The 17,834-nt window shown below is 44.4% G+C and overlaps 1 protein-coding gene across 1 annotated transcript in view; it reads right to left on the minus strand.

The window, feature by feature from the left end:
- The window catches only part of LOC109878204 (voltage-dependent calcium channel subunit alpha-2/delta-2-like), a 274,608-nt gene that overhangs the window by 56,883 nt on the left and 199,891 nt on the right, over positions 1–17,834 (minus strand). Inside the window, 1 exon segment of the mRNA XM_031785639.1 lies at positions 20–70. Coding sequence (XP_031641499.1) covers positions 20–70 — 51 coding nt within the window.

A 17,834-nucleotide genomic window follows, 5' to 3' on the forward strand; every position in this document is an offset into this window, starting at 1 on the left:
GACTAAACTAGATACTCACACGTCCACGATGATGATCATGTCCTTGGGAGATGATGCCCCTTGGATGTACCTGTTTCAAAAAGAAAAAGGGGTTTAACAAGTTGTATTCATCTTCACTGCGTAGAATTGAACTGGTAGATTTAAACTGGATTCAAGGTTACAATAAGCTGAGCTATGTTAATATGTAGCAACCTGTTCACAGCATATTTAATGCTTTCAAGAGCTGTGTCTAAATCGATTCTAAGCTTTGTTGAGACAAGCTTGAATGGAGTCCCGGCTTAGCTAAGGTTAATTTAAGAAAAAGCTATGTTTGCATGGATTCAAAGCTTTGTTGAGCAACCTATACAGATGTTAGATCTTAATTTGATCACCCGGTTGCAGGATAACTTTTCTGCAATGCAGGAAATGTAGAAATTGTAGTGTATTTGAGGTTAAAAAATGCTTCTGAAGTTTGTAATTTCCATTTCGAAATTTCAGATTAGATTTTCCCTTACAAAAAATGTATCAACCCCTACAAAAATGTCCATTCATTATAATCCACATAATAATTCACATTTACTGTTACTGCAGGATCATTTTCCTGCTGTAGCAAATGGGTTCAAATGAAGATCCTACATCTGTACGTGTATATCTGGAGTCTGAGTAACAGACTTTGTCTCAGCTGTTTTAAATGTATTTAGTTTTAGTCTATAGAGATTTCGGCCATGTTTCTAAGCAGGCTGAGTCAGGCTGGCCTGTGTTTCGGGAGTCTGAGCTGAGCTAAGCGCTGTCTGTCTATCAGTAAAATAAGATTTGTACTGCTCTATTCCCCTGATGATGTCAAACACATTATTTACTATGTCAGCGAGAGACACAAGCTGCTTAACACCATTATGCTACAGTTTCAAAGCTACTCCCAAAATAGGGCAGCTATGGGTGTGTGTGTGTGTCAGCCATGATGGTGCAGGGCGGGTCTGTGGGAAAGCAGAAACTCAGTAGGACACAGAACCAGGGATGCTAGCCACTTTGCTGTCCTGGAAAAGCCACAAGCACAAACGTCTGTCCACTGCTGATAGAGGCTGACATATAGAGGCAAATTAGAATGCACTCATTCCCTTCCAACTGCAATTAAAATCACATTTCACCTGACACAAATGGAGCAGAGATTGATGTAACGTTCTCAACATTTTCCATAGTTTGGTGGGGGGTTAAAATGCTAATGTTGAGTTAGTTTGGCATGCTGAGGAGCAAGCAGAGCAGACCGAGTAGTTAGTGGCCGAATTTAAGCAGAGGCAGAGGCAGACCAATAATCAGGGGTCTCTTTCTGCTGATTATCAGCGGTTCTGCTGTGTGTGGAGGCAGGCCAGCTGTCTGTGAGCCAGTGAGGCGCTTTTCTTAAGCTGGACCAAGCCGATACAGAGGAAAAGAAGAACTGAGTCCCTGTTGGCCTTGCTGCTGCTCCCACAAGCCCTAGCCCAGTACTCCACTGGCAGACTCCACGTCGTCACTCCAACCTGCACACTGACCCCTGACCTCTGTTCCACTGCTGTCCCTCAGCACTGCTGTGGCACCAAATCCCAGCTTCAAACACAACCAGGGCCTCACTCTCTTGAAACCCCTTCTGAAACCCTAGGACAGAACACAGTCAGGCCAGCCACCAGTACCACTGCCGCCGCCGACACTTAAAAGGTTGATTAACCGAGCATGCCCAGAATGGGCAGAAGTGTGTGGGGGAGGGGTGCACTCCAATTAATTTCAATAATAGAGAACGCCACATCAAAGGTAGAACTTTCACAGCTCTCCACCACTGTGTGCCATTCAGAATAAGGTTTGGAACTATGAAGCGTATTGGCATGACATCAATTTAATGATGGAAATCTTAATTTGATAGAGAGAAGTGTGCATGGAGAGCGAGAAGGGGAGAGAGAAGGAGAGAGAGCTAGACTGCTCGCAGTGATGACTTCATTCTGTGGGTAGATGGAGTTGTGAAAGTGGTCATTGATGCAGCACCCAAACCCAGTCAGAATGTCTGAAGAAGGGCGCTTCGGTGAAGGCCCTAGACCGTAGCAACACCAACAGAGTGGCTAGAGGATTTCATTAAATACTCCAGCTAGACTCTTTATCACAGTGGACTCTAGTGCTTTATTACAGCTGTAGTTATTCATGGGTTAAATGTTAATAACAGGGCACAGCAGACTTCCATTACTGGTTCAACCTCAGCTGCACCACAGTCACATAACATAATGATAGCTTAGCATTTCACTAACTCCCCATATGTCTTAGGGGAAAACAATGTCACTTTTATACAGACTATTTCTCTTAGTTGTTTGAGTAAAGCACAGAGACGAGAGAGGACAGGGTGGGATCACTTGCACCAGAAGTTATACTGCTGCCACGACTGATCTTTCCACAGATTGTCTTGCTGCATCTGACTGTGGCACCTCTTTCTCTCTCCCTCTCTCTCTCTCTCTCTCTCTCTCTCTCTCTCTCTCTCTCTCTCTCTCTCTCTCTCTCTCTCTCTCTCTCTCTCTCTCTCAAGCAAGTGTGGGGGAGAGTGGAGTGGAGTAGAATGGGTTGGAGGGGGCTATTTTTCAATCTCCAGGCTGATAGTAGTTCCACGGTATAACTGATAAACCATCATGGATTGAAGCTGATAGTAATATGACTGTTACGTCTGATCTTCCATATTTGCCTCATGGATCCAGATGTGTTTTTTCTGCATGGGTTCCATTCTGTAATTACCTCTTGGCTCCTGCCCCCTGATGCCATTCTTTCCCTGTCATTACCCAGTCTCCTGCATGCCAAGACCAGGTAAGGACCAAATGGACCTGTGCTGAACTGAGCCCAGGCACTCGCCCATCCCTGCCGTTCCCTGCCCTCCATCCACCATCAGCTATACAGCCATCAGCCATGCCCCTGCAACACACCCTGCAACACACCCTCTCTCTTTCGTTCTCGTTCTCTGTTATTTAATGGTAATTACTCTACATCATCTAATAACACTATACTACTTAATGACAGTCACTCTCTGCAGCACAGCGTTCAACACCATAGTGCCCTCAAAGCTCATCATTAAGCTAAGGACCCTGGGACTAAAAACCTCCCTCTGCAACTGGATCCTGGACTTCCTGACGTGCCGCCCCCAGGTGGTAAGGGAAGGTAACAACACATCCGCCACGCTGATCTTCAACATGGGGGACCCTCAGAGGTGGTTGCTCAGTCCCCTCCTGTACTCCCTGTTCACTCATGACTGCACAGCCAGGCACGGCCGTTGACACAACCGTGTTAGGCCTGATCACCGACAACGACGAGACAGCCTATAGGAAGGAGGTCAGAGACCTGGCCGTGTGGTACCAGGACAACAGCCTCTCCCACAACATGATTAAAACAAAGGAGATGATTGTGGACTACAGGAAAAGGAGAACCGAGCACTCCCCCACTCTCGTCAAAGGGACTGTAGTGGAGAAGGTTGAGAGCTTCAAGATCCTTGGTGTCCACATCACTAACAAACTAACATGGTCCAAGCACACCAAGGCCCTCGTGAAGAGGGCACGACAAAACCTATTCCCCTTCAGGAGACTGAAAAGATATCTCTTGGGTCCTCATATCCTCAAAAGGTTCTACAGCTGCACCATTGAGAGCATCCTGACGGGTTGCATCACTGCCTGGTATGGAAACTGCTCGGCCTCCGACCGCAAAACACTACAGAGGGTAGTGCAAACGGCCCAGTAAATCACTGGGGCCAAGCTTCCTGCCGTCCAGGACCTATATACCAGGCGGTGTCAGAGGAAGGCACTACAGAGGGTAGTGCAAACGGCCCAGTAAATCACTGGGGCCAAGCTTCCTGCCGTCCAGGACCTATATACCAGGCGGTGTCAGAGGAAGGCACTACAGAGAGTAGTGCAAATGGCCCAGTAAATCACTGGGGCCAAGCTTCCTGCCGTCCAGGACCTATATACCAGGCGGTGTCAGAGGAAGGCACTACAGAGGGTAGTGCAAACGGCCCAGTAAATCACTGGGGCCAAGCTTCCTGCCGTCCAGGACCTATATACCAGGCGGTGTCAGAGGAAGGCACTACAGAGAGTAGTGCAAATGGCCCAGTAAATCACTGGGGCCAAGCTTCCTGCCGTCCAGGACCTATATACCAGGCGGTGTCAGAGGAAGGCACTACAGAGAGTAGTGCAAACGCCCCAGTAAATCACTGGGGCCAAGCTTCCTGCCGTCCAGGACCTATATACCAGGCGGTGTCAGAGGAAGGCCCTACAGAGGGTAGTGCAAACGGCCCAGTACATTGCTGGGGCCAAGCTTCCTGCCGTCCAGGACCTATATACCAGGCAGTGTCAGACAAGGACTCCAGCCACCCTAGTCATACACTGCTATCTCTGCTACCGCACGGCAAGCTGTACCGGAGCGCCAAGTCTAGGTCCAACAGGCTTCTAAACAGCTTCTACCCCTAAGCAATAAGACTCCTGAACATCTAATCAAATGGCTACCCAGACTATTTGCATTGCCCCCACTCTTTTATGCTGCTGCTACTCTCTGTTATTATCTATGCATAGTCACTTTAATAACTCTACCTACAGTACATGTACATATTACCTCAATTATTCGACTAACCGGTGTCTCCGCACATTGACTCTGTACCGGTACCCCCTTGATTTGAAGTGGTCACACAATGATTACTATATGTAGGCCTATGTGGTAGCTGTTTTGACCAATGTTTCAAGCAATGCTTGTAAGCTAATGGAAGTAAACACTATTCAGCCACTCACCGTGTAAATATTTGTTTGCATGACAACATAAAACAGTTAAAATGATTTGTTTGAGCGGCAGGTCTCAAGGCAGGGGAGAGGGTACGGCACTAAATGAGAACAGATTAAAGCTGTGAAATCTGTACCAAACCCCCTCCCCAACACATTACACAACCAATAGAACACAATGACTTTCTGCGTGGCTGTGATTGTATTTCTGTCCCTTCGTGGCAGTCTGGTAAAAGAGTCTCATTGGAATTCATGAAATAGTTTTCAAAATCAATATATTAACTGTGCCGGGGGGCTAACACTGTCAGGAGATTGTGTTTATGCACCCTGACCCGTTTCTCTGAGTGGCGTGCATTACATTTGAACCGGGGGAATTATCTCCGTACGTTTCAGATGATACACGATGATATAACACTATACATGGAGTGGCCCAGGTTGATCTTATTCTGGAATCTAGTACGTGTGCAGGCGTATGGCTGTGTGTGTAATTGTGAGTGTATGTGTGCATGAGCGCATGTTTCTATAAATATCTCTTTATGTGTGTTTCTGAATGTATATATTGTACTGTATGTATAGATTACATGTATACGACTCTATGGGTGCAGTTTTGTATGTACATCCTGTGAGTGTGTGGATACTAACAGGGTATGTTTGAGCTGTGTGTGTGTGTCTGTATGTCTGTGTGTGTGCGTGTCTGTATGTCTGTGTGTGTGCGTGTATGTGTTTTGTGATGATGGGCTTAGTGCTCATGTGGATGTGGCTGCCAAATGAAGATTAAATTAAGATAAAAATATAGGACGATGTGGCCTAGAGAGCCTGCAGGAAAAAGAGATGTTGTCTTCCTTTTATTTATTAGACTTTTTTTGGTTGATTACTTGAGGGGTTGATACCAAGAGTCACATTCCATATTTCATGTTATGCCCATAGTATGAAACATTATAAATAATTTATATGTTACAGGAAAAGGTTTAAAATCAGGAAACAAGACAACATTTGAATTCAGACAATCAAACAGTAGCTATAAAGTTTACTACTATAAACCTAAACTGACTGATTTACAGGTTTGGGTTGAGTTACTGTCTCTTGACAAAATCATTTGTTGCATGCTTTATGGGGCCAAGGTCACAATTTCCATGCAAATATTCATACTGTGACACAGTCAAGGTCATAATATACAATACAGATAAAGGAGCTGCCTTCCCTTTGACTGAACCACCCCCTACAGGAGGGAGAATGGGAGAGGCAGGCAGGGTGCTGAAAGGGAGGGAAGGAAGTGAGGGAGCCAGTAGGAAGGGAGTCTGGAGAAGGGAGGGAGCCAGGTGGGAGGGAGCCGGGAGCCAGGTGGGAGGGATCCGGGAGCCAGGTGGGAGGGAGCCGGGAGCCAGGGAGGGAGGGATGGAGCCGGGAGGGAGGAAGGAGGAGGGAGGGAGCCAGGTGGGAGGGAGGAGGGAGCCAGGTGGGAGGAAGGAGGAGGGAGGGAGCCAGGTGGGAGGGAGGAGGAGGGAGGGAGCCAGGTGGGAGGAAGGAGGAGGGAGGGAGCCAGGTGGGAAGAAGGAGGGAGCCAGGTGGGAGGGAGGAGGAGGGAGGGAGCCTGGTGGGAGGGAGCCGGGAGGGACGGAGGGAGGGATAGAGCCGGGAGGGAGGAAGGAGGAGGGAGGGAGCCAGGAAGGAGGGAGGAAGGAGAGAGGAAGGGAGCCAACAGGGATGGAGGGAGCTGGGAGGAAGCCTGGAGGGATCCTTGAGGAAGGGAGCTGGGAGGGAGGGAGCCGGGAGGGAGGCAAGCCCAGAGTCTCAGCTCCTGTTTGGGATTGACAAGGAGCCATAATATTTACAGAGACGGTAGATTGACTTCTGAGAGATCAATATCTGTTATGGCCCTGCATTCCGTCCTGAACCTGGGAGGTAATGGGATCTCTGCAACACTTGGCTAAGAGAACTTCATGCCTGTCTCTCTATATTTATCTCTAGTCTTCTCTCTCTCTCTCTCTCTCTCTCTCTCTCTCTCTCTCTCCCTCTCTCTCTCTCAATTTAATTCAATTCAATTCAATTCAATTTAAGGGCTTTATTGGCATGGGGAACATATGTTAACACTGCCAAAGCAAGTGAAGTAGATAATAAACAAAAGTGAAATAAACAATAAAAATGAACAGTAAACATTACACTCACAGAAGTTCCAAAAAAATTAAGACATTTTAAATATATACAGTACTGTAACGATGTGCAAATAGTTAAAGTACAAAAAGGAAAATAAATAAACATGAATATGGGTTATATTTACAATGGTGTTTGTTCTTCACTGGTTGCCCTTTTCTTGTGGCAACAGGTCACAAATCTTGCTGCGGTGATGGCACACTGTGTTAATTCACACATTAGATATTGGAGTTTAGCAAAATTGGGTTTGTTTTTCAAATTCTTTGTTGATCTGTGTAATCTGAGGGAAATATGTGTCATATAATATGGTCATACATTTGGCAGGTTAGGAAGTGCAGCTCAGTTTCCACCTCATTTTGTGGGCAGTGTGCACATAGCCTGTCTTCTCTTGAGAGCCAGATCTGCCTACAGCGGCCTTTCTCAATAGCAAGGCTATGCTCACTGAGTCTGTACATAGTCAAGGCTTTCCTTAAGTTTGGGTCAGTCACAGTGGTCAGGTATTCTGCTACTGTGTACTCTCTGTTTAGGGCCAAATAGCATTATAGTTTTTGTTAATTCTTTCCAATGTGTAAGTAATTATCTTTTTGTTTTCTCATGATTTGGTTGGGTCTAATTGGGTTGCTGTCCTGGGGCTCTGTTTGTGAACAGAGCCTCTCTCTCTCTCTCTCTTTCTCTCTCTCTCTCTCTCTCTCTCTCTCTCTGTCTCTCTCTCTCTCTCGCTCTCCACCTCTCCCGCTCTCTCTCGCTCTCCACATATCTCGCTCTCCCATTCTCTTCCCTGACTTCCTTTGATAACCTGAACAGACAATATAATGGTCAAATGTCAATAATTAATGTCAGAGCAATTGGAAACTTTCAAGTGTATTGACTGGACCATTAATTTTCTTGAGGCCGTTAGTGGGGGCAGAGCAGACAGACAGACAGACAGACGGGGGGAGGGAGGGAACGAGGGAACGAGCCCATCTGTGGAAGCACCGAGCAAGTCAGCCTCATTATCTCCCTTTCCCCGATTTCCTCAAAGGGGAAATCATACACACTCATTGTCACACACACACACACACACACACACACACACACACACACACACACACACACACACACACACACACACACACACACACACACACACACACACACACACACACACACACACACACACACACACACACACACACACACACACAGAGGACCCCAACCGGCACATCTAAAGGTCAGGTCAACCAGCCCTAAACTCATTCCCATAAAGGTGGAGGTCTATTAGGTCACAAACTGTGCATGAAAGCCATCCTTTTATTTCCCTGTGTAAATCACATTTCAGTGTCGGGGGTATGGAGCATGTTACTGTGATTGCATCTGTGCACTCTATACTGGTATTTATGAGGATATATAACAGCATATCGCTTAGTATTAGGAGAGGAGTTATCGGTCACTGTGGAGGAGTGCTGATGTTTGTTTGGGTTTGTGGGGGTGCATGCTTATATGTGTATCTACATGTCCAGGCAGTCTGTGTGTTGGAGTGAGAGGATGTGTGTGTGTGCTATTGATGTGCATGTTTACTCATAAGCAGCAGTCCCTGCGGTTATATCCGCGGGGCAGGTGGGTTTAGGGTCATGAAATACTGTATTTTGTGGAAGAAGAGCGGGTGGGTGGCGGTCATCGATAAAAAATATGCATTAAAAAATTCATACATTTATAATTCTTGTGCAATTCATATCTATAGGCTACATTGAGGTTTTTTGTTCATCATTTTGATCTGGTGTTAGTGCGTAGCCTAAGCTTCAGGGCCCAACTGTAGCGCGCCAAATACACGGCAATCACCAAATGCTTTCCAGAACTTGGGCAGAAAAGTTCATATCAATCCACTGAGGCAAAAAGGACAATGTCAGAGTTTAATTCAATAAGAGAAAATCGACGAAATGAAAAGTGGAAATGAAATAAAATGGAGGGACAGAACAGTAATGTCATTTTTGTGAAAGATTTTGTGAAGTGGTAAAAGAAATGAAAGCAGTTATGTTACGTGCGATGATTGTGAGGTGCTATACAAATTCAAGAGTCGTAAGACGGGAACTGTAGCCTACTGTTCAGATGGGTTAAATGGAATAGTAGCCTAACTGAAATCTGGACACTGGCTGTAGGTCTATAATGTCTCACATAGTCTAATATAACATTAACTCCTGCACAATTAAGCATTTCTTGCAGTAAAATGATACACCACATGTACATTTTGACTCATGAACAGGAGTGGAGAAATATGATTTATTTCAGAATCTTGAGAGAATGAATGCACAGTTAGGTATCATCTGTAAAGGTACTATCTTTATCAGCAACATAAAAGCTGACATTATTTCATCCACATAAAATATGCATCCAGGCCAAACTGAAATCTTATCAGAAATATGTTAGGTGCTTTTCATTGCTTTGTATTTCCTTCAAACTGATGTCATTTGAACATTTTGCTCAGAAAATGTTACTGATTTTCTTTTGTTATTGCATTTCCTCACCGGTCCCTAAACATCTGCAGTGCAAGAAAAGTTGAGATAAATGAGAAAACTTTATGTCAACTAGATTGAAGCATTCATCGATTTATGACATTATTCGGGTGATCAAGGGTTTATTTAGTCTTCTAGGGAAGTAATGACAGAAGAAAGGCTGCATGTATCTAATTATAGATATGTTGACTACCATGGCCTCCTGAGTGGTGCAGTGGTCTAAGGCACTGCGTCACAGTTGTTAACTGTGACATTAGAGATCCTGGTTCAAATCCAGGCTATGTCGCAACTGTCTGTGACCGGGAGACCCATGGGATGCACACAGTTGTCCGGGTGAGGGGAGGGTTTTGCTGGCAGGGATGTCCTTATCCCATCGTGCTCTAGCGACTCCTATGTTGTGCTGGGCGCATACACAGTTGCCAGGTTGTACACCTATATATTTGCGCACACAGTATATAGATTTTTCTATTGTGTTATTGACTGTATATTTGTTGTGTAACTCTGTGTTGTTTATGTCGCACTGCTTTGTTTTATCTTGGCCAGGTTGCAGTTGTAAATGAGAACTTGTTCTCAACTGGCCTACCTGGTTAAATAAAGGTAAAATACTTTTTTTTTTTAAGACAAAGAAGAGCTCTCCAGTAGGTACCAAAACATTCAGGGGACATTTTCTCAAAAGAGAGGTTACAAGTTTATGTCACGCCCTGGTCTTAGTATTTTGTGTTTTCTATATATATAATTGGTCAGGCCAGGGTGTGACATGGGTTATTTTGTGTTGTGTTTATGTATGGGGGTTCTTCGTAGGTTTTGGGATTGTGGCTTAGTGGGGTCTTCTAGCAAAGTCTATGGTTGCCTGAGGCGGTTCTCAATCAGAGGCAGGTGATTCTCGTTGTCTCTGATTGGGAACCATATTTAGGCAGCTATATTCTTTGAGTGTTTTGTGGGTGATTGTTCCTGTCTTTGTGTTAGTGTTCACCAGATAGGCTGTATAGGTTTTCACGTTCCGTTTGTTGTTTTTGTATTGTTTGTGTTTTTTCGTCTATTAAAGCTGACCACGACTCCATTTTGTTGATCCCTGCCTACAGACAGAAACTAAAACAAGAGGCTCCCACGCTGAGGTCTGTCCAACGCTGGTCCGACCAAGCTGACTCCACACTCCAAGACTGCTTCCATCACGTGGACTGGGAGATGTTTCGTATTGCGTCAGATAACAACATTGACGAATACGCTGATTCGGTGTGCGAGTTCATTAGAACGTGCGTTGAAGATGTCGTTCCCATAGCAACGATTAAAACATTCCCTAACCAGAAACCGTGGATTGATGGCAGCATTCGTGTGAAACTGAAAGCGCGAACCACTGCTTTTAATCAGGGCAAGGTGTCTGGTAACATGACCGAATACAAACAGTGCAGCTATTCCCTCCGCAAGGCTATCAAACAAGCTAAGCGCCAGTACAGAGACAAAGTAGAATCTCAATTCAACGGCTCAGACACAAGAGGCATGTGGCAGGGTCTACAGTCAATCACGGACTACAGGAAGAAATCCAGCCCAGTCACGGACCAGGATGTCTTGCTCCCAGGCAGACGAAATAACTTTTTTGCCCGCTTTGAGGACAATACAGTGCCATTGACACGGCCTGCAACGAAAACATGCGGTCTCTCCTTCACTGCAGCCGAGGTGAGTAAGACATTTAAACATGTTAACCCTCGCAAGGCTGCAGGCCCAGATGGCATCCCCAGCCGCGCCCTCAGAGCATGCGCAGACCAGCTGGCCGGTGTGTTTACGGACATATTCAATCAATCCCTATACCAGTCTGCTGTTCCCACATGCTTCAAGAGGGCCACCATTGTTCCTGTTCCCAAGAAAGCTAAGGTAACTGAGCTAAACGACTACCGCCCCGTAGCACTCAAATCCGTCATCATGAAGTGCTTTGAGAGACTAGTCAAGGACCATATCACCTCCACCCTACCTGACACCCTAGACCCACTCCAATTTGCTTACCGCCCAAATAGGTCCACAGACGATGCAATCTCAACCACACTGCACACTGCCCTAACCCATCTGGACAAGAGGAATACCTATGTGAGAATGCTGTTCATCGACTACAGCTCGGCATTCAACACCATAGTACCCTCCAAGCTCATCATCAAGCTCGAGACCCTGGGTCTCGACCCCGCCCTGTGCAACTGGGTACTGGACTTCCTGACGGGCCGCCCCCAGGTGGTGAGGGTAGGCAACATCTCCTCCCCGCTGATCCTCAACACTGGGGCCCCACAAGGGTGCGTTCTGAGCCCTCTCCTGTACTCCCTGTTCACCCACGACTGCGTGGCCACGCACGCCTCCAACTCAATCATCAAGTTTGCGGACGACACAACAGTGGTAGGCTTGATTACCAACAACGACGAGACGGCCTACAGGGAGGAGGTGAGGGCCCTCGGAGTGTGGTGTCAGGAAAATAACCTCACACTCAACGTCAACAAAACTAAGGAGATGATTGTGGACTTCAGGAAACAGCAGAGGGAACACCCCCCTATCCACATCGATGGAACAGTAGTGGAGAGGGTAGCAAGTTTTAAGTTCCTCGGCATACACATCACAGACAAACTGAATTGGTCCACTCACACAGACAGCATCGTGAAGAAGGCGCAGCAGCGCACCAGCGCCACCACTAACATTGAGTGGCTGCTGCCAACACACTGTCAATGACACTGACTCAACTCCAGCCACTTTAATAATGGGAATTGATTGGAAATGATGTAAATATATCACTAGCCACTTTAAACAATGCTACCTTATATAATGTTACTTACCCTACATTATTCATCTCATATGCATACGTATATACTGTACTCTATATCATCGACTGCATCCTTATGTAATACATGTATCACTAGCCACTTTAACTATGCCACTTTGTTTACATACTCATCTCATATGTTATACTGTACTCGATATCATCTACTGTATCTTGCCTATGCTGCTCTGTACCATCACTCATTCATATATCCTTATGTACATATTCTTTATCCCCTTACACTGTGTATAAGTTTTTTTGGAATTGTTAGTTAGATTACTTGTTCGTTATTACTGCACTGTCGGAACTAGAAGCACAAGCATTTCGCTACACTCTCATTAACATCTGCTAACCATGTGTATGTGACAAATAAAATTTGATTTGATTTATCGAACTAACCACGCTGCATTTTGGTCCGACTCTCATTCGACGGAAGAAAACCGTAACAGTTTATCAACTTTCAAAGCAGAATTACTTTCCCATTGTTCGATAGGTGTAGTGAATGATATATAATTTTCTAGCTCTGAGTCTTTACTTTTATCCAATTTAAAAAACACAATTTTGAATTTTGCTAAGGCCAAATTGAGCCGGTCGGTCACGTATGTGTGTCTGTGTATGTGTTGTTTAAACATTATGTGCTACCCCTATTCCCTTGAAAGGTCTATTGCTGTCACCTAACACACACGTGATTGGCTTACCTAATCCAATGGGCTATCTTTCAGCCCCCTGCGATTGGCTGACCCCTCAAGAGAGTGTCACAACCAGACGCAGCGTTAGACCATAATCATACAAGCTTGACCTGACACATCATGGCACTCCCTGCCACGGTAACGCCTCTGAAGGCTGCATGGGCACAGGTTGCTAGGCAACATGCCACAGGAGCTTTCAGATAGGATGGATGGAGAGTCGGAGACCAACAGGCAGAGAGGAGAAACATGGGAGAAATGGCAGTCACAAACATGGAGAACCAGGGGGTGACATGGTGCTCTTCCGTGGAAAACATCCCTCTCTTTCTACCCCTGTCTGAATCCAAAATCCCTTCCTTTCTCACAGCTCTCTCTCTTTCTCTCTTCGATTCTTTCTGCCTCAAGGAAGACTCTTCTCATGTGTAAGTGAATTAAAATGTTGTTGTCATATCGTATGTTGGAGGCGAATGTACATGTACTGAGAAAAACAAGGACATGATCCTCCATTCAACATGTAAGCGGTGTACTGCATCACGTTAACACAAACAACCTAATTACGTTGTGTTCATGTGGAGGTGAACAGTGTTTTACAGTTATTGTGTGAGCCCCACGGGGGGGGGGGGGGGGGGGGGTGATGGAGTTAGGAACCCTTACTAGAAAAGGCTGCAGTAAGAGTGTAGTAACAGCAGTCAACTGTCGTATTTTGGACTGCAGAATAGCTGTAGTAAAAAACACTGTGTTATTTTGGATGCAGTATTTGCCACATAATGCAGTTAAACTGCAACTTTTGTCGTAAGGGATACCCTGCTCTAGGTTGTTCATATTGATATAAATACACTGCACCTTTACTGTCACGCCCTGGCCTTAGTATTCTGTGTTTTTCTTTATTATGTTGGTTAGGCCAGGGTGTGACATGGGTGATTTATGTGTCTTGTTTTGTCTAGGGGTTTTGTAGTCTATGGGGTTGTGTTCAGTTGAGTGTTCTAGGTAAGTCTATGGTTGCCTGGAGTGGTTCTCAATCAGAGGCAGGTGTTTATCGTTGTCTCTGATTGGGAACCATATTTAGGCAGCCATATTCTTTAGGTATCTTGTGGGTGATTGTTTCCTGTCTCTGTGTTCTCTGCACCAGTTAGGACTGTTTTCTTATTTTGTATAGTGTTCACGGTTTTCATCTTTCATTAAAGATGTTTATAAATAACCACGCTGCATTTTGGTCCTCCTCTCCTTCCCAGGAAGAAAATCGTTACATTTACTTCCAACTACCTCATCCCAATTACTGTAGTTATTTATTTATCTTGCTCCTTTGCACCCCAGTATCTCTACTTGCATTCATCTTCTGCACATTTATCACTCCAGTGTTTAATTGGTATATTGTAGTATACTTTGCCACCATGGCCTATTTATTGCCTTTACCTCCCTTATCCTACCTCATTTGCACACACTGTATATAGACTTTTTCTACTGTATTATTGACTGTATGTTTGTTTATTCCATGTGTTGTTGTATGTGTCAAACTGTTTTGCTTTATCTTGGCCAGGTCGCAGTTGTAAATGAGAACTTGTTCTCAACTAGCCTACCTGGTTAAATAAAGGTGTTCTCAACTAGCCTACCTGGTTAAATAAAGGTGAAACAAAAATAAATAAATACAAACTTGACAAAAAGTTTAGTTCAGCTTAGCATTAGCTTCTCCCTCACCTTCAACTCAGTCTCACCTTTGAGTAGCTTATATATGTTGTGTTATATATGTTATGTATGTGTATATGTGTGTGTAACTGTTTATTTTATTTATTTATTTCACCTTTATTTAACCAGGTAGGCAAGTTGAGAACAAGTTCTCATTTACAATTGCGACCTGGCCAAGATGAAGCAAAGCAGTTCGACAGATAAAACGACACAGAGTTACACATGGAGTAAAAACAAACATACAGTCAATAATGCAGTATAAACAAGTCTATATACAATGTGAGCAAATGAGGTGAGAAGGGAGGTAAAGGCAAAAAAGGCCATGATGGCAAAGTAAATACAATATAGCAAGTAAAATACTGGAATGGTAGTTTTGCAATGGAAGAATGTGCAAAGTAGAAATAAAAAAATAATGGGGTGCAAAGGAGCAAAATAAATAAATAAATAAAAATTAAATACAGTTGGGAAAGAGGTAGTTGTTTGGGCTAAATTATAGGTGGGCTATGTACAGGTGCAGTAATCTGTGAGCTGCTCTGACAGTTGGTGCTTAAAGCTAGTGAGGGAGATAAGTGTTTCCAGTTTCAGAGATTTTTGTAGTTCGTTCCAGTCATTGGCAGCAGAGAACTGGAAGGAGAGGCGGCCAAAGAAAGAATTGGTTTTGGGGGTGACTAGAGAGATATACCTGCTGGAGCGTGTGCTACAGGTGGGAGATGCTATGGTGACCAGCGAGCTGAGATAAGGGGGGACTTTACCTAGCAGGGTCTTGTAGATGATGTATTTGTAATAGCATGCTAATATGGGTGTGTAATGAGGCATACTCTTAGTCTCACGACTGACACTAAATTCTTCCGCTGCTCTGTTGTTCGCAACAAACTTTAGTCTGAGACTACCATCATTGAAGTGATTTGTGGTGATGAGGAGCGAGAGAGGTGTTGTACAAAACAAATTAATCAGTGGTTGGATCGTCTCTAACCAAATCAGACTATCAAAGCCAATGCCAAATTTTCAAAAATGCCTCTTTACCCATTTGTGTTCTGGCTATGGCACAATCCATCGGTTTCTGGACAAATCAGGCAGCCACGAATGTGTTCTCATTCGGTGATGGATCGGGGACGTACTCAGATCCAAACTCATTGTGGATAAGAAACTAACATCTGTGGAGTAGCATTTGACTGGAGAATTGTTTTTGTATTTATTTATTTTTTTACCTTTATTTAATGCAAGTCAGTTAAGAACAAATTCTTATTTACAATGACGTCCTACCCCGTCCAAACACGGACCAATTGTGTGCCGCCCTATGGGACTTGCAATCAAAGCCGGATATGATACAGCCTGGAATCGAACCAGGGACTGTAGTGACATTTCTTGCACTGAGATGCAGTGCCTTAGACCGCTGGGCCACTCAGGAGTCTGAGTAGCCAGGCAACCATACTCTATTTTGTTTATATTGATATGAATACATTGCTTCTTTACCTGACAAATAAACCTAGAGTATACTGTAAGTATGTTACTCCTATACAGTGGGAGTTTGTTGTTTGTCTCAGTGCATTGCCGTCCAGCCCATCCAACACCCCTGGCCAACCCCTGGCCTGACCTGAAACAGCCAACCAGGCATAGTTGGAGATGGACACAGAGAGACAGCCAGGGACAGAAACCACCATCAACTCTAATCAACGTGGCTGTCATGATTATGTCCAAGGTGCTTTAATCTGTGCCCAGGCAACAGGCAACTATTCCACAGAGTGACTATGACAGGTGGAGGCAGGATGGAGGGATGGAGGGGTGAGGGGGGGCTGTTTGGCCGCACACACCCCTGTGCTGTCGAAAACGTCAAACTGGCATCCTCTCTGAACCCTGGCCCTAGCAGAGATCTGAGACACAGTAGGGATTCACAAGCCAAATGGCAGGTGAACACAACACAACACAGTAGGGATTCATAAGCCAAATGGCAGGTGAACACTTAACACAACACAGTAGGGATTCACAAGCCAAATGGCAGGTGAACACAACACAACACAGTAGGGATTCATAAGCCAAATGGCAGGTGAACACTTAACACAACACAGTAGGGATTCATAAGCCAAATGGCAGGTGAACACTTAACACAACACAGTAGGGATTCATAAGCCAAATGGCAGGTGAACACTTAACACAACACAGTAGGGATTCATAAGCCAAATGGCAGGTGAACACTTAACACAACACAGTAGGGATTCATAAGCCAAATGGCAGGTGAACACTTAACACAACACAGTAGGGATTCATAAGCCAAATGGCAGGTGAACACTTAACACAACACAGCAATGCTACTATTCCATATCTTATTTGCCACTTGGCTGTGGTCATTGAAGAGAATAAATTCTCTGTGGTAACTCACTGAGGTAAATAGGGGTTAGATAATGCTTTAACCTCAACGGCCTGAAACAAAGGACAGCACTATTCTATTAAAGGGAATCCAGTTTTATGTCTCCAGTATGAAGGAAGTTAGAGGTAGTTTTGCGAGCCAATGCTAACTAGTGTTTGCACAATGCCTGGAAGTCTATGGTATCTATTAGCATGCTAGCAGTTACTATAGATTTCCAGACATTGCGTTAATATTAGGTAGCAACTTCCTTCAAACAGCACGCAGAGACATAAAAATGGTCCACAAATTCCTCTCAACCTGGCGACGGAGAAGTAGACATAGGGCTTCATTGCCCTGAAGTATCCCTTTAAGTTCGGAGGAAAGAGGGACAACTAAGGTTCATGGTAGACTAAGCCTGCAGGAACACAATAGAGGATTGATTACATTAGATTTCCCACTACAAGAAAATGACAGAGTTCTAATTCCAAATATTTAAATATGTGGGGCTTGAATATTTGATACCAGAATATCTGGCATTCTATAGAATGTGCATCAGGAACAATACAATGTGTTTATAATACATATTGCTTTAATTCATTGAGATTTTGCAAGTGTATTGGAAGCATATACTATTTGAACCATTCATATCAAACCAAATAATGTTATTGTCCTCAGATTGAATAGCATATCCTAGAATAAAGCAGGATTCTGTAGAAAATAAACATTAAACCACAGCAAATTCTCCAGTGTTAAATCAACACTGACAGTCTTACATTTAACACTGGGCCAATGTCTATACGGAGCCACACTTTTGAGTGTTAAAAGAACACTGCTTAGTGCTGACGCTGTTAAACTTTGTCAGTGTTAGGGAATTAACACTTTCAGTGTTATGAAATTACATCTGATATAGTACTTTTAACACTAGGAAGTGTATGTAGTTTACACCAATGT

Source organism: Oncorhynchus kisutch, linkage group LG1, assembly GCF_002021735.2.
Source record: "Oncorhynchus kisutch isolate 150728-3 linkage group LG1, Okis_V2, whole genome shotgun sequence".
In the NCBI taxonomy this organism is placed as follows: Eukaryota; Metazoa; Chordata; class Actinopteri; order Salmoniformes; family Salmonidae; genus Oncorhynchus; species Oncorhynchus kisutch.